The 17951-nt window shown below is 40.6% G+C and overlaps 3 protein-coding genes across 4 annotated transcripts; 2 read left to right on the top strand and 1 right to left on the bottom strand.

Annotated features, from left to right (window-relative positions):
- Window positions 1-2284: 2284 nt before the first annotated feature.
- On the top strand, window positions 2285-5746 carry LOC115739067 (pentatricopeptide repeat-containing protein At1g71420). 2 transcript variants are annotated; one of them, XM_030671932.2, is made up of 2 exons: window positions 2285-4857; window positions 5459-5746. In XM_030671932.2, exon 1 carries the CDS (start codon window positions 2494-2496, stop codon window positions 4732-4734), a length of 2241 nt encoding a protein of 746 aa, XP_030527792.1. In that variant the 5' UTR covers window positions 2285-2493; the 3' UTR covers window positions 4735-4857; window positions 5459-5746. The 2 variants fall into 2 exon arrangements, with proteins under 2 accessions (XP_030527792.1, XP_048131121.1); XM_048275164.1 differs by having other exon boundaries at window positions 2285-5141.
- Window positions 5747-12056: 6310 nt separating this feature from the next.
- LOC115736406 (RNA-binding protein 7) lies at window positions 12057-14544 on the top strand. The gene is made up of 4 exons (XM_030668148.2): window positions 12057-12143; window positions 13152-13363; window positions 13746-13908; window positions 14009-14544. Exons 1-4 carry the CDS (start codon window positions 12110-12112, stop codon window positions 14170-14172), a joined length of 573 nt encoding a protein of 190 aa, XP_030524008.1. The 5' UTR covers window positions 12057-12109; the 3' UTR covers window positions 14173-14544.
- Window positions 14545-15059: 515 nt separating this feature from the next.
- Window positions 15060-17379, bottom strand: LOC115736137 (endoglucanase 9). Its single transcript, XM_030667699.2, has 6 exons — window positions 17112-17379; window positions 16498-17001; window positions 16242-16391; window positions 15939-16050; window positions 15667-15830; window positions 15060-15589 (listed from the first exon to the last, which is right to left on the bottom strand). The coding sequence occupies exons 1-6, from the start codon at window positions 17319-17321 to the stop codon at window positions 15257-15259; spliced, it is 1473 nt and encodes a 490-aa protein (XP_030523559.1). The 5' UTR covers window positions 17322-17379; the 3' UTR covers window positions 15060-15256.
- Window positions 17380-17951: the final 572 nt, after the last annotated feature.

Raw genomic sequence — 17951 nt, 5'->3', positions numbered from 1 at the left:
TGGTACATGTTGAATATAATCCCTAAATTATGTGAAAATGTTCAATGTTGTCCCCGAATTTGAATTAATAGAAGGACAACATTAAACATTTACATATAGTCCAGAGACTAAATTGAACATGTAACACAAGTTCATTGATCACATTGAACAAATGAAAAGTTCAAGGATGATGTTTCACGTTAAGCTAATGTTTATGGACTACATTGAATAAATTAAAAGTTGAGGATCACATAAAATATCGAGCCAAAGTTTAAGAACCATTTATGTCATTTGTCCATAAATCTTCTGCGATCGCTTCCAAGTAACAATCAAACGCTTTACTTCACCAAATTCCATCGAAATCCACCACGATTATTTCACGAATCAAATCTTGCGCATAGTCCTGAAAAATAATTTAAATAGATCCGACCTGATTTTAGTGACTGTTCTTTTACTATGTGTGTTCAATCCATCATTGTTCTTGGATTTGTTTTCTTTCTGGAAGAAGAATATCGTTGAACATCTCAAAATTTTTTGTGTTAGATTCTTTTCCAAATTTGCTCCATATCTTTTGGACGGCGCTATTTCCGCTCCCTATATGACTAAATCCATTCAATTTTCTTCAAAAAGACAAAATTGCCCTCTATCATTAGAGTACAATTTAAATTGGTGGTTCCAAATTTATTTACTTTCCTTTTTATTAGTTTTCTTATATCTATGTAGGACCTACCTGCCATAATTAAGAATTTCATATGTTTTTTTTTTTTTTTGGGTAAGGAAGAATTTCATATGTTCAGTTTTTGTTTATTGAATATTTTCCTTGTATATTAAAGGAAATATTTTTTTCTATGTCAGATATTACTTCCATAAGAATTCTTTTTTCAAAAAAAGAAATTTCCAAGAAAAACTAGTTCTTTTCTACATTGTCGATCAAATTTATGGATATATTAATAAGTAGATGAAATTTAATTAAATCAAGACATTGCATAAGGTAAGATTTTTTTTTAATGCCATTTTAGATTAACAAAAATGAATATCCTCTAGGAACTATTCACGCAAAAAAAAAAAATCAAAATACCTCATCGTGCATAACGATTTTTGTGTATTCCTAGATATTCCTCTAACTTCCTAGATACTTTGAATAAAAGTATCTCGCCAATATAGTAAGCAAAAAAAATTCCTTGATATAGGAAATGAAGAGACTTGACATATATTTTAGACTAATGAAATTAATAAAAAGTTCACCTACAAAGTGAGCTCTTGTGATAAGAGGGACAAAAATAGAGAAGTATGATGAAGAAGATACTTTTGATTTTTCTACTACATCAAAGAATGTCTTTTGTCTTACTATTAACGAGATAATTTTACATGGAGTATGTAAAGCATTATAGGAATATCTGAAAATGCGCTATTCTTTCATACGCTACAAAGCAAAACACGTGAAATGCTTACTTATGGTAATTATCCTAATCAGAAAAAAGGAGGAGTGTGGCCATAACTTTATATCATAATTGAAAAATTGATGGTAATTTTGTCTTATTAGTGTACAAGGAAGTGGATTTAATCTTTTATGGGCTGGAAGGTTGCCAATTCTATTTCAGTGTCCATTTTGGTAAAAAAGGCACTTTACCATGGCAGGACTCAAATTAAAATACTATTGTCCATGTCATATTGCCTTATTTTTTTAGAAATAAAAAACTTTGTTCATCGCTCTCTCTTTTTTATGCAATTTCGATATACGGTTAAGAATTGAGATTTTCGATAAGTTATTATTGTATGGATACTTAGGGGCTAAATTAAAATATAGATATTCAAATAACACACATCGTCTTGGAAATTTGATTATCGCCATATACAATTAATGTTTCGTAATGTATATCATGCGATTATATAGGTAAAAGCATCTTAGAATTTTCCCATCTAACACAAATGATTTTGTTTTGATGAGAACCAATTTAAACATTCAAAATAACAAAATGAGAACTTCACATATTGCATTTTTTTTTCCAAGATAAAATGATTTCCATTTAAGGAAAACACTCAAAGCAATAATAATTTATTAATAAAAAAAATTGAAAAAATCACCTAAAATTTTTAATTGGCACTCTTTTGCCTCTTTCTTAGTTTTGTCTTTATTCACAAGAATATATTCTTCAACGTCAAACTTCGACCAAAAAAAAAAAAAAAAGGAGAAAGAAAGAAAGGACAATTGTCAAAAGAACGGGTCTTGTTCAAATTCCAAAACCCGGATTGGGCCGAATTGGATATTGAACCGGATTGGACCGTCCCTGATGTACTAACCAACCCAGCCATTCTGAATCACGTTCTTCGCTCTTTGCTCTCTCATCGTTAGCGAATGAAAGCTCTTACCGGGGAGAGGAAATTCAGAAGCTGCTGCTGCTGTAACCGCTTGAATACAATGGTCAATGGGGCTCACCAACAGTGGAGATTGCCATGCGAAGCGGGCTGAGCAAGTTGTAATCTGCAAGCGTTACAGACGGTGATGTCACCACCATGCAGACGACAAGATCGCACCACCTTCGCCAGCTATCCTCGCTCGTGTCGCTGACTCCAGGATACCAAGCTCCCGACTGCAGAAGCCTCCTCGACTGGGCACGCGTGGTCTCCACCCGAGGCCAGCTCCAGGAAGTCCTTTCTCAACTGTACGCTCTTGCTTTGCCCATTGACGACCAGGCCTTCGCTGCTCTTTTCCACGCTTGTGCCCGCCACAAATGCCTGGAACAAGGCGAGGCCTTGCATCGTTACATGCTTCTTAACTGGAATGGCCCACCGGACCTCTTCGTGTCGAACCACCTGGTCAACATGTATGCGAAGTGCGGGGATCTAGAGTGCGCCCGCAAGGTGTTCGATGATATGCCGCATAGAAACCATGTTTCTTGGACGGCTCTCGTTTCTGGGTATGCACAGCATGGCCGGGGGGACGAGTGTTTTAGTCTGTTCTCGGGTATGTTGGCCCATCACCGCCCGAATGAGTTCGCGTTCGCCAGTGTGCTCAGTTCGTGCCGGGAGTGTGACGGTGATCGTGGCCGACAGGTACATGCGCTTGCCCTGAAAATGTCCTTGAACTCGTGTCATTACGTTGGGAACTCTCTTATTGCAATGTATAACAAGACAAGTGGCCGCCAAAGTGGTTTTGATGAGCATAAAGATGAGGCTTGGACTGTGTTTAGAAGTTTGGAATCTCGCAATCTGATCACTTGGAACTCAATGATTGCAGGGTTTGAGCTCCGTGGCCTTGGAAGACTGGCTATCAATCTGTTCGCCCAAATGCATACAGGAGGATATGGATTTGATCGTGCTACACTTCTTGGAATCTTTTCTTCCTTGTCAGAAACCAGCGGTGCTGATGTTGGATTTGCCCTTAATTGTTGTCTGCAGTTACACTGTCTCACAGTTAAAACTGGTTTTACCTCAGAAGTGGAAGTGACGACCGCACTGGTGAAGGCTTATTCAGATCTTGGAGGAGATGCCGCTGACTGCTACAAGCTCTTTTTGGAGACTGATGCTCACAAAGACGTTATTTGTTGGACGGGCATCATAGCAGCATTGGCAGAACGTGAACCTGAAGAGTCCTTCTTCCTCTTTCGCCAGTTGCTTCGAGAGAGAATATCTCCCGATTGGTATACGTTTTCTAGTATCCTAAAAGCATGTGCCAGTCTTATGACTGAGAAACATGCCTTATCGGTGCATTGTCAAGTAATTAAATCTGGATTTGATGGGGATACAGTGCTTGCCAACTCCTTAATCCATGCCTATGCAAGATGTAGCTGCATGGCTTTGTCTAAGCAAGTTTTTGACCTGATGGATTCTCATGATTTGGTTTCTTGGAACTCAATGCTTAAAGCTTATGCTCTGCACGGGCAAGGTAGGGAGGCATTGCAGCTCTTTGTACGAATGAACTTCCGACCCGATAGCAGTACTTTTGTTGCTCTCCTCTCCGCATGTAGCCATGCTGGACTGGTGGAAAATGGAATTAACATATTTGATGCCATGTCAACAGACTATGGTGTTGCTCCACAGCTTGATCATTATGCTTGCATGGTCGATATTCTTGGAAGAGCTGGGCGTGTTCTTGAGGCACAGGAAGTGATAAACAGAATGCCTATGCAACCTGATTCAGTGGTCTGGAGTGCACTTCTGGCAGCATGCAGGAAACATGGTAATGCACAACTAGCAAAAACAGCAGCTATTAAACTGAAGGAGTTGGAACCTAATAAGTCCTTGGGATATGTGCAACTATCGAACATTTGTTGTTCAGGCGGAAGATTTGATGAAGCTGGTCTAATTAGATACGAAATGAATCATTCCAGAGTGAAAAAAGAACCAGGTTTAAGCTGGATCGAAATAGGAAATCAGATGCATGAGTTTGCATCTGGAGGAAGGAGACATCCACTGAGGGACAAGATATATGTGAAGCTTGATGTATTTATTGGCAAGCTGAAAGAGCTGGGTTATATGCCAGAAACATGCTTGGCAATGCATGACTTAGAAGAGGAGCACAAAGAGGAGCAATTGCTTTACCACAGTGAGAAGTTGGCTTTAGTATTTGCAACAATGAAGGAAAGTAGTTTGCCAAGAGTTATAAAAATCATTAAAAATATCCGCATTTGTGTTGATTGCCATTACTTCATGAAAATGGCCTCAGATCTTCTGAACAGGGAGATAATTGTGAGAGATTCGAACCGATTCCACCATTTCAAAAGCAGGGTTTGCTCTTGCAATGACTATTGGTAACTCATTTCCAGGATTAGATTGGATTAAGTGGTTATATCATTGTCCCTTCATGAGAAGATGTGAGCAACCCCTCCAAGATTTATATGGCTGAGTGGGATTCTATGTGTTCAGCATCATAGCATGGTAAGAATTTTGTGAAGCAGAAAGTGCTTTCTGTTGATTAATTATGTAAATGTTCCATTGAGTCCCGTTTTAGCTCCTTGGACATGGAAGCACCTGAAGTAGAATGTTCAATCTGGACGTTGAAAGTCTTAGAAGATATCATACTGCAGTTTCTAAGCATGCATTGGAGGCTTTTTAAGAGCTCAAGTGCCTTGCAGTTAGATATGATTTCTTAAGTGATATGAATAGCCTTCAAGTTCACTCCATCGCACTTTCTGAACACATTATCTGGTGGCACTTGTGTGGTGGGCACTTCATCCAACTTTTTAGGTCATTAAAGATGAGCACCTTGATAATTTCATCTTCTTTTCTCATTATGATATATGTTGTATTACTTTTGAATGCAATGATCACATGTTTAGCCTTTTTAAGTTTTGACTGGGCTTTGGGAGAATTTCAAGTGGCTTTAGGAGAATTTCAAGTGCCTTGGTCTCATTCACTAGAAAAAGGACATCTATGTATGCATTCTGTGCAGCATGGAATTTTTTACCATATCTAGGACTTGCATTATTATGTATATGCATGTTTTTAGTTTTGACTCCATGCATGTTTTCTTGTGTAGGATCAACTTAATCTCAGAGAATGCTCGTTTAGGATGGAGATATTACTGCTGACGAGGATGAAATGTTTGAATAAGTCCCTGGTCCAAAGAAATTGAGTTACATCCGGGGTTGGGAGGCCAGCCCAAAGCCTCAGACATCTCCTCCTAATCCAGGGGTCTTGCAAATGCTAGAAAGTCAAGTTCAGGAAGACACTAGCCATGCGAGTGAGGCAACTAAATGGCCAGGAGATATGCAAACGAATCGAAATGTCACGAGTACCAAGTGAATCCGGGCAAAGTCAACTCGGGAGTGATGCTTCCATAAGTTAAAAATTGTAGCTTTGAAACAGCGGAAAGTGTCTTATGAGTTGTGGACCGAGGTTAATAGTTAAAGCTCCGACATAAACATCCATTCATACAAAGTTGTTGAACTTGTCATATTGATCTTTCGGCCTTACGTCAATGGCACATGCTAGCTGTTGGTTCCCGGTGATGCTGGAATACAGCTTTGCCTCAAGTAGGTATCTGGTCCTCCATTGTTTGACGATCTTCTTTCCATTTTGCATGTGTAGTGTGTGTTGTTGGTATACTACATGATTTGGACCTTTGATATTGCAAATCCCCAGATTGTGTAAGGTATTGGTAAATTCAAATCTAAGTTGTCAATGTACTAATTTAACAGTCATGCTTATTAACACATCTAATAAAGTACTATCACTAGATGAAGTTCGTGGTGCGTTAACTAGGTCGGGATTCCAGTCAACAACCCTCCACAACGTATTTTGTAATTAGAGTCAAGTCAATGAGTGTCTTGACTTTGCTATGCTCCGCTCAATTACACCAGGTCTTCTTTCTTTAATTGTAAAGGTCTTACAGAGTGAAAATAATAAAATAAATTAATATCTAATGAACAGGACGAGGGTGACCAATGACCAGTAAACATAAATTATTCTCAATATTGACTAATTATTTATTCTCTCAAAAGACAATTAATGACCTTTAATAAGTGGCTTGGAGTACTTCAATATATTCTTTTTGAAAAAAAAACGTAATTATTACACAAGTTTGAATTTGGAAAATTCTTGACCAATGATTGGGTCGAGATTCCCATAGTGGCATCGACCATCTGCATCGGTGTATGTAGGGGTGTGAACATGCCGGGTCTCCGCCTGGCTAGACCAGGCCCGAGCCCGAATTACATGTACCCCAACTCTTCGAACAGGGTCAGGTCGGGTCGAATTCTTTTTTTCTTTTCTTTTTTATTTTATTTTTTGAAATCAATTTCACTTCACAAACCCATAGAATGAAAGAATATAAAAAATAAAAATAAATTAAATTAAAAAGAAAACATGGGCGTTAAAAAAAGCTAGAGCCGCCCGACCCAAACCGGCCAAGCCCGACTTGGCCCCGAAAATGCCCGAAAATTAGGTGAATTTTTCGGCCGGGCCGAGTCGGGTCCGGGCGGTGCGGGCTTTTTTTATACCCCTAGGTGTATGTAACATGCATTAGCAACTTTATCCATTTCACTCGTCACTTTTCTTTGAAAAAATGACTACCCGAACTTTAATTTAATAAGTACTATTATTCATAAACTCTAAATTTATTTGATATGGTCATGAAACTTCAGGCCCACGTATAAACAACAATGTTATCACGAATTTTTATATTATTCATAATGATCTTTTGACTTTTGGTTCATATAAAAATATTTAATATTATTCTTGAATTTATTTTTCATGAAATTGACCACTACTTTAAATATATAATAGAAATTTAAAAATGTTATTAAATATATTGAAAGTTTAGGAATCATATGTTACACTTCATGGAAAAAGATAATATATTATATAAGAAGATCGCATTAGATATTATGTATTTAGTAAGTTCAGCCAACATTGGTTATCCCAATTTCTTCTTCTTCTTCCCTTTGTCCACACCAAAACAGGGGCTTTTTTCAAAAATATGGTAAATTTTTTTTGCAAATTTAAGTGTTTTTTAAAAAAAATCACTCATTTAGTGTATAATAGGCCACGGGATAGGGGAGTTGGATGAGCTTAAGTGGTCCTTTGGGCTGATTAAACGGTCTTAGGCGGGTCATTCTCGTGCGGCTCATTGGATATCGCTATAGGTACTAGTTGGGGCGGTGGCATCATTGTAATCCGCCTCTCCTCATCATACGCCAATAACTTTGCCCTAATTATCCTTGCTATAACCTGCATGTTCTCGCGAAATGTAACGGAACTTAATTTTAGGATTTGTTCCATGCCATCACCCTGTTCATGAAATCAAAGTCAATAGAAGTTGTTAAATGCCAATAATTTGTGTTACTAAAAAAATGATTAATGAAGTAAATTAAAAATGTTTCACGAACCAATGCACCCATTGCGCCTCCCTTGTAAGAAATCTATCTCCGTGTATGTCTATGATACCACTCCATATATTCCGAATGATAGTGAAGTGGCTCCATTGCAGGAATACCAGAGACAATATAGTTATGACGTCGTCTCATTTATCAATCTATCGTCTGTGGAAATGGACTCAATTCTTTCCGGATCGCCTTAAATCAGCATCATGAAAGGCTTTTAAATCACGAGGAGGAATACGTATCGGCTATTTCATGCCAAACTACCGAAGTACTCGATCTGGATAATGCCACTCAACCATGTGGAAACAGATGAGCGGGACACGAGCTCTCCAAATATGTTGTCCCTACAAGCAGCAATCTAGTAGAGTCCGGAGAATGGGATCGGTGTAGGGGTCCTAGGTAATCTGTTATCATATTAAAACACATAAAATTAAACAAACAAATTACAAAAAGAATTAATTTACAAACTAACATTACATTAAACTCGTTAGTTACTATCTTACTTATATCTGCGCATGTCATTCTATCAAATTGGTAGTGCAGATGCGACAAAGTATGTATAGGGACGTCTGTTATCTATCGGGCTTGATTCCAACTTCATAAACAAAAACAAGAACAGTTAAATATATTACGTACACTGAAAAAAATCTATGACCTAAGAACTGAAAAAATATTAAATCATATACCGACTATCAAGAGGTGCATTTGATAAAGGGTTACGATTTCTGATGGATGGGGAGACACAATTGAAGCAATTTCATGCCCAAATTTGCAATACATGTAGGGCACCACCGATTTGGTGCGTTGATGGATCGATCGCATTACATAGCTCCCTATACAACCACGCAAGTCTTTCTGAACCCCAACCGTATCTAGTAGGATGCTCGAGGTCCTCCAAGAATGGAAGAAAAATCAAACTAACTCTAGTTGATTTGTCCGAACGGATACATCCTCCAAGCAACCGTAGAATGAATGCCCTAACATGCTGTTGTATGGTAATCTCATTGGCATTGCTAGGAATTACACCAAAACGTTCTCTCAACCAGGCTAATCGGACCACCGAACCACGCAACTAGGGTGGGCGATCACTAAGTAGATCCTCACAAAGAGGGCCCCAATCCATAGTAGTGGGGCCAGTAACCGCGTCTCCTTCAATGGGAAGTCCCGTAAGAACCGCGATATTCCGTAGTGTGATCGTGCACTCACCTTCCAGCATATAGAAGGTGTGAGTCTCAGGTCTCCACCTCTCAACCAAAGCTGTAATCAAATGCCAATCAACTGCCCAAAATCTCATTGAATAAACTCCATAAAATCCCGAAGCTCTAAATATGGTATTATCCGGTTATCAAGTTCAGGTATTCGTAGCATCGATTCACCTCGCCTACATGTAAGAATTTAATTTTGGTCTATCGCAGAAATGTTACATTAAACGTTAGTGGCAATTTTATTTCAATACAAAACATACAAATGACAGATCAATTGTTAAATTTCTTAATTACCTCGGCGTCCCATATGGCCTATGATTTATGTCGAGCCCGCCGTGTAAGTAATAAATCATCCTCGGATCCTGGCTTGATGTAATTCCTATGTTCCATGTCTACAAATGGAAACAATACATCTAAATAAATCTCGCACAATTATGATATTGTAATATTACAAAAATCAAATATCTAAATTGCATAATTCATATATATATATTGAGAAACTATTATGGAAATCAGAAATATTACATTCAATGTTCACATACTACGATAACAAGTAAATACGAAGTAGAAGTTTAATAATTCATATATATATAAATTGAGAAACTGTTATGGAAATCATGGCGGACTATCCACCTTCGTCATCATGTCCATATTCATTTCGTATTGTTCTACCTCCCCAGTACACAGTCGCAAAAGATCTAAGCGATATTCTGATAAATAAAGAAATTATAAATTGTTTTTTCATCTCAAAATTGATAAGTATTTTTTCCTATAAAACCAAAAAATTAAAAAATAATACCCTCAAATTCAAACATATTCGTAACAAAATTTAAAAATAAAAATAAACAATACTAACATGTACACTTATTACAATAACAAAATTTAAAATATATTAATCATCTTAACATTAAAAAAAAATTTAAACATATTAATAGCAACCTATAAATAACATAAAAACATAAAAACATTATATTTTGTTGATAACAACCTATAAATAATTTAAACATTAGAAAAACATTAACAAAAAAAATAAATGAATGCACCTTAACTAATCAACTCCCTAATTCGGTCTCGATTGATTATTCCGATCATAGTTAATTAATCTAACTATACTTAGTGAACCCAATAATAATTAATTAAATCTATCTTAATTAATTAACCCAACTACAATCAATCAACTCATCTCAATTAATTTATCCGACTATAGTTAATTAAAATAATTTTAATTAATTAATCCAACCATAATTAATTAAAGTCTACTTTAATTAATTGACCTAGCTTTAACTAGCTAACTCATCTTAATTAATTAACCCGACTCCAATTAATTAGCATGTCAAAATTCAGTCAACTTGACTTCAGGTAATTAAACCGATCGGGACTAATTAAAATAACTAGAGTTAATTAAAAGTAACTACAATTAACGAAAAGTAACTGCAGTTAACTAAAAGTAACTACGGTTAACGAAAAGTAACTAGAGTTGATTTAAACTAATCGCGGTCAACTAACCTAACCATAGTCACTAATCTAACATGATCACGATTAACTAAACTAAACCGTTATTAAACTAATCTAACCCATGATTAACACTAATTAAACTAACTTTAAGTGTAATTAACGACCTAATCGGAGATTAGAGGTTAACTCACAAACTAACGACGGTCGGTGACGACACGCAGCGGTGATAGCACTCGGCGACAACTCGGACGACGACAACGACATGGCGGCAACTCACAGGCACGGCGGTGGCACGGGGGTGGCGGGCCGGCAGATCACGAGGGTTCTCGGGCGGTGGTCGGCGGAGGGCGGCATGGCACGACGGCGTTGCTGGGGTTTGCAAGTCCATGGATCTCGGGTCGGCACGGCCCACGAGCATAAGGACCGAGAGTGATTTGCAGCTAGGTAGCGACGAACGGGATGGACGATGGGTCGGTGGTTGGCTTGGGCGGTTGAAAGGAGCAACGGCGCGGTGACACGGCACCATGGTCGAGCGAGGACAAGAGCTTGGGTGGGGCAGCTATGGAGGTTGGCCGGCCAAATGAAGAGGGGGGAGAAGAGAGTCACGAGAGAGAGAGAGAGAGAGAGGAGACATCTTGTTGTGGGAACGCGCCGCTTTAGTAAACTCTGACGACACACGAAGCGGCGGCGACGGCGGGTTGTGGGTGGTGGCCGCGTGCGCCGGCACGGTGAAGTCGCCGGTGGTCTGTCTCTAACAAGCTCTTCGGCGCCCACCGGGACCACAAGATCCGGACCTAGAGGATCCGAGCTTAAGACCCGAACCAGAATCATCCGAACCACCCGAAGTATTCCCGCTTGACGATGATGTCGACGCCGGGCGACAGTCTTCTGGGGCTCCTGGCACAGGAAAGGCGAGTCCAGCTCCGGCGGCACAAGAGGTGTGCGTGGGCGAGCCACGCCGACGTCGTCTTGGCGCTCGCGTTGTCGAAGGACGAGTCGTTCCTCTACTCGGTGTCATGGGACCGGTCGATAAAGATATGGCGGACGTCGGACTTCAGGTGCTTGGAGTCGGTCGGACATGCGCACGACGACACGATCAACGCTGTCGCATCGTCCGGAGATGGACGGGTCTACACTGGATCGATTGACAAAAAAATCAAGGTGAGCCAAGATATGGCCGGTTTGGTCGAACCGCCGGTTTCGATTCCGGTTCGGAACCGCCCGTTCTCGAGCCCAACGGCTCTTTCCCCCGAGGCCTCCCCCTTCTTTTTTTTTTTTTTTAACGGGTCGGAACCGTGGCCCAGTCAATGGGCCTGTTCCGGGCCCACGATTTCATTTGGCCATGTCTAGGTGAGCCGATACTCTTTAGATTGACACCCACTAATCAAACAGTAAACGAGCCTGTACCTTGGACAAAAGTCCAGTGCTCGACGGGTTTTTAAAAAAATATGAGCAGATAATATGGTCGGCCAAAGGTCTTTTTGTAGCTGCACAACAAGAAAAAAAAAAGATGTGCCCTGGCAGGCGCACATGGCCTCTACTCTATGAACTTAAATTCGTAATTTTTTTTGACCATATGTTTTGGAAAAAACCCCCAAAGCAGAGCATCTGCTGAATCTTTCTTTGGCGAAGATCTAGAAGACAATCATGTCTGCGAATAGAGATCGCACCGTTTACGTAGGTCAGTGTGAGCTCTCTCTCTCTCTCTCTCTCTCTCTCTCTCTCTTCACTTCTTCACTTCTTTCCTTTTCCCTCTTTCGTCGTGCAATTGATTTCTTCTTCCTTTGGCTGAGGCGGGGAAGTTGAAATTCTTGAAGCGACTTCTCGAGGTGTTCTGTCGTTCTTTTACGGGTGTCCTAGGGTTTATCGGTAAACGTTGTGTTCATGGTCCTCAGTGCAAAGTGGGAATTCTTTACTTTTCTGGGTGCGCTGCGGTACAAGTATTTTGATTTTGGGTCTGGGATTTGAGAATCGGGTTTCCTGTTAGTTTATTGTCTGACGACTTCCTAATGCGAATCTTGCGAATTGATGACCACCCAGCTTCTTCTTTTGTCTTGGCTGGTTCGCTTAATTACGAAAAGTGATTCGTGGTGCTTAGAAATTGGCAAAAATCGAAGAGAGCTACATGGTAAGACTGGGTAATCAGGTTTATCTATTATGTGATGTATACCGTAATGGATCTATCTGTATTAACATACAAAGGAAGCACATTGATAGAATGTTTTCCTTTTCTCTAAGATTACGGATGCATATACTTGGATTCTCAGTTTCTTGTAGTTATGAAATGTTTAATTTGTGGCTACTTTGATAAGCCCGATGATCTGTAATTCGGTCCGCATTCGGTTCTCTGTGCATTACAAAGCAATGCTTGCCTCTGGGTTTTATCTAACAATGGATTTCACCAGCTTTCCTCCTGATATTTTAACTTGAAATTGGAAGGCGGAGCACTCTGTCATCACCCTTACAATTGAATATCTTGGGATTTCTGCCATTGCAATTTGCTTTGCATTTTCCTTTACCTGATTCTCTTATTTTCCAGCGATGTGCACATCTCATAAATTCTGTCGTTTTAGTTTGTGGTGCAATTGACTTCTTGCAACTGACATATTTCGAAGAAGTGTTGCTAGTGTGGACTCCTCTTATTAGCGGTATAGCTGCGTGCTGCTAACATAATGTCCATCTTGCACAGGCAACTTGGATGAGAGGGTGAGCGAACGAGTCTTGTACGACATTTTGATACAGGCTGGAAGGGTAGTAGAACTGTATGTTCCTCGTGATAAGGAAACGGAGAAGTCCAAAGGCTATGCTTTTGCAGAGTATGAGACAGAGGAAATAGCCAACTATGCTGTTAGGCTGTTCTCCGGCCTTGTTACTCTCTACAACCGAACACTTAAATTTGCGGTATGTTCCCATTGTTTCATACGTGGTTCTTCCTTTCTCCTGCTGCTGCATGCTGAATCATCTTTCGATGATTTTTTAAGGATTTGGCATTGCCAAAAAATGCATTCAGATGGTTTATATTACTCTTATGGCTTTACCTTGGTTCTGATGTATTTATGCTTGCCATGTTCCGTGCTCAAGCTTTCAGGTGGGACTAGTCTTGTTTTCTAAGGTCATTAACACTTCTAGTTGGTCAGATAGTACCCCATATGGGATTAGGGACTGTTATGATCATTAACAATCTTTTGAATGATCATAACTGGTTGATAGGTCGATTTTTACTGTGTACCTCATAGTACTGCATTCTAGCTTTTTATAATGGCATTGAAAATGTCATGTGCAGATATCTGGGCAGGACAAGTCCTCCTCACATACTTCTGCAGCAAATCCCTCCCAGAATTTAAGACCCAACCGTCCAGAAAGTGACAGTGCAGAAATTCCTCAAAATTCTGCTGGGCTATTTACTCCTGGCAGAGCTTCAGCATATTCAGATAACCATTCTCACGGTAATGTACATACTTTATCTCTCGGGGTATTGTTTGTTGAGCATACATGTGACTTGTCATTTCCATTTATATTAATGGTCTATTTTTCCTTTTGGCTCAGCTTCCGTTCCTACTGGTATGACACCAGAAAGTAATGGCTTTGGATCTCGTTCAAGTGGTTATGAGTACAGTCGACGAGTTTTTGGGGCAACCCTGGAAAGCATTAACCACAGTAGGTCACGCCGTCATGATACAAGTAACCCGGCGGCTGATCCCTCCTATTAATTGCCCTGGTAGCTAATGTGACATTATCTGTCACCATTCTTCTCAAATTTGTGTAGCTTGGTTGTCGATTAATTTGTGTCATAGGTTGGGTTGTTGTCTTGATTGAAAGTGGGATAGTGAAGGAGGTTAGTTATCCTTGTAAATTAGCATAGATGTTAAGTCTTGTGGCATTTGCTTTAGCAGCTAGAGCTAGACTTGCTCATAAGTAGTTCATCTGCTTGTAGAAGTATTTTAGTTAGATTTTATTTGTGAAGTTTGATTTTTCCTTGTTTTGGCATTGGATATCTTTTAGCTTTCCGAATCGTAAATCTAGCTCATGGTGGCTTTCAGCTACAAGCAAAGCAGTACAGTTGTTGCCCTGCTTCTGTGCTACCTTTGTTGATATTTACTTTTGATAGGCTGTGAATAAACTCGGGCCTTCCTTTTTTTCTGAGTGAAAATTGTCGAAAGCGTGGCTTGAAATGGCATTTTGGAGGTGCTTGGACTGATGTGATGCTGCTAGAATATGTTTCAAGAGCAGTAAATAGATAGTTTGCAGTGGTTAAAGTGGTAATGTTCTGGAGAGATGACCCATCACTCATATTATGCTTGTTTGTAAATGTAGTCATCATTTACACCAGTCGTAGATTGGGTGATCCATTGGCTGAACTATGATCTGCATCTATCTTGGATGTACTGCATCATCTTTTCTGTCACAATTCTCTATAATGGACATTCACGGGTTCAGCGGGTGGTGAATATACTCAAAATAGTAGTCATGGATCAAGATCAGGAACAAAAATTCAAGCAAGTTTAAATAAATTATGCAGTCTTGAATTTAGTTTTATGTTTTTCTTGTTTGGCCAGGAAGATTTGCGGAGTGTTTTTAGTTTGTTTTAATAGAATATAACAAATCCTGTTAGTATGAAATTTATAAAAACAGAACGAGACACTGGTCATTAACTGCAGATTAGTGAATCATGCTAAGGCCGAGGGATCTTCATTTACATTTGGTTGGCAGTACAGATCCCTCCTAGCTAGTTCATCATCATCAACACTGACCTATTTAAAGTTAATGAACTTTGTAAACATTTGGATCTTTTACTCAAGCTGAATATGATGCTGCAAAGTATGTTAGAGGTCCAACGATGGCTGCATTGATGTAAGTTGCGGGCTCGGAGTGACTGTAAGCAGTCCGGTCGTCCGAGAAACCATCGTTCTGGTCCGGACCCCCAACGATGGCTCCGGTGAGGATGTTTGGGTTTGGGCTCGATGTGTAGTAGAAAGGTTGGAAGCCACCTTGACAGCCTATTGCCTGCGGGTGGCTCAACAGGGAAGGCAGGGATGATCCTCTATGGTGAATTCTCCTGGGGAATGTGGTTCCATATCCCACCATGTACGACATCTTCAGAGGGTTCACCCCAAGAATGTAGTCGACCTGCAATTTCCGGAGTTGAGAGAGAGAGAGAGAGAGAGAGAGAGAGATAAGTATGAGAGAGTTGGAGTTTGAGAGACCTGCTTCTTGGCAAGGTATTTCAAAGTGCTAGGGGTGACGACCATGTTGCCACAACTGAAGGTGTGTTTTGCAGAGGACATGTACTTGGAATAGGTTGTGAGCAGGAAGGTTATGGAGGTGACGTACTGGAGATTGCTTTCACTCAGCTTGAACATGAGCCCACCTGCACTTCGGCCATAAGCACGCAGCGATCAAGTTCTAAATCGCTTGCAACTTGTAATATGATCCTTCAACTACTACTCGCATTGTGGGATAAATGAAAACGACATACCTGGAGTGTACTGTGTGGTGGAAGAAGGAGAATTGGGGAGAATTCTACACATGAAATCCTCTGCTTGTTGTCTGAACTGTTCATAGCTACTGTCTTTGTTCAGCAATGCCCTCTGAAGAAAGAAAGTGACGAGGTCATTACAATACTTAGTCAAAGGTTAAGCGTGTACTAATTTATTGTCGAAAAGCCGTCTAAGGCAATATAGTTTCGTAAGATCTAGTAAAGGTAGAAAGAGGGTTCTGCTTGAGGCTGTTTTCTTGGACAGTTTCAGTAATTTTTTAATTTCACGGGGGCGGGATATACCCTTGAAAGAAGAACTCGAGCTCCGGCGAACTTGTTGTCCCAGCTAAAGATGTCCGTGGCATCATTAGCCCCCAAAGATTTCAAGAAATTGGCATAGTACACATCATTTGTTGCTCTATAAAGCCATGCCGCTCCCCACAGCAGTTCATCCTGATAATTCATGACAGTTGACCAGATTCTTCAGATTGACAATCCAATTAGCCAAATGCATATGGTGAAATAACTCACTAATCAAGCATTAAAAGACAAGATATACCTTATATCCTGAGTATGAACAGTAAAATGGGCAAACAGCGGAACCAAGTGAATCGCTGTACGCACCGCGGTATTGCATAGCAAACTGCATCACCTGCTTTGCAGTATTGAGCAACAACCTCGAATACTTAGGGTCGGCCACCCGGAAGACCAAGGAGGCGGCTGCTAGGGCTGCCGCGGTCTCGCCCGCAACGTCGGAGCCTGGGTTGCTGGGGGAGACCGAGTAAACTGAACGGGTCGTGTCCATGTCCTCCGGCCGCTCCCAGCAGCTGTGGTCCACGTTGGGGTCGCCGACTCCCACGTAGAGCTTTCCGGGGGTCGCCTTCGCGCACTTGAGGAGGTAGTCGGTGGCCCAGCGGATCGCGGCTCTGGCGTTGGGGAGCTGAGCCCCCATGCGCTTGCCGTACTCGAGGGTGCTCCAAGAGAGCATGGTGGTGGTGTAGGCCATGGGGAAGTTGAACTTCACATTGTCTCCAGCATCATAGTATCCTCCTGTCAAATCCACCTGGCCACCAGAAAATAAAAAAATAAAAAAGAGACATGGAAAAACATTAACGGCACATGCAAAAAGATTGATGATACATAACAACGACAGACAAAAAGAGTAAGACTTACACGGGCAACGGCACCATCTGAAAGGCCAGAGTTGGACCTCCAACTTAGCAGCTGGTTGGTCGGGAGCCTCCCCGACCTCTGACCTTGGAAGAACAGTATGGATTTTGCAAGAGCGTCTTTGTAATTGGGGTTTCCTTGTACGACATTAGTGCCTAAGCACATGATGGAACACAACAACAATGGTAGCCACAAAGAAACCCTCGTCTCCATTTGCGACTGACTAACGTTGCTTGCTAAACTGCGATGTTGGCTAGCTGCTCCGGTTTGTCTTAGCTCATGTGGTCTTTGATTCGGATAGGACTAGTCATTATATAGGGAGAGAGGGAGGGAGAGGCTGGCCAATCACCAAGCGCAATATTAGGCTTTTTCCTTAAGGGTCTCATTGAGTGTTGACCACGTAGTAAAGTTAAGGGGACTTGCTCATAATGCTCTCCAATTTCAAACTTTCTTTTTTGGAGGGGATTTTGGAATGATTTGGAAGTCAGTCCACTTATCTTGCAACGACATCCGTTAATCCTACGTCTTTTTAGCCGCAATGAGATTCCTTAAAGAACGGCGAGTTGGTCCCTCGCGTTTGCATCCTCATTTACAATGTCATTTCTTTCGTTTTGTCGTTCGCCTTTTTGACCATCTTTCGTTTTCAGACATTTTGCATCTATGATGTTCCCCATGTTTGAGACTTTTCGTTGCTAAAGAAGGGCGACATGACATGCCGGTTTCCCGAGCATTCGTCGAACAAAATTTTCACGCTCATGTCCGCTCGCTCGAAAGGAAGTTCATCTACACTGAGACTCGCCAAAAGACTTTTAAGAGAGCTGGAACTTGAGAACCTGGTATTTG

The sequence above is a fragment of the Rhodamnia argentea genome, chromosome 2, assembly GCF_020921035.1.
Source record: "Rhodamnia argentea isolate NSW1041297 chromosome 2, ASM2092103v1, whole genome shotgun sequence".
In the NCBI taxonomy this organism is placed as follows: Eukaryota; Viridiplantae; Streptophyta; class Magnoliopsida; order Myrtales; family Myrtaceae; genus Rhodamnia; species Rhodamnia argentea.
This window is presented reverse-complemented; position numbering and strand designations above follow the sequence as displayed.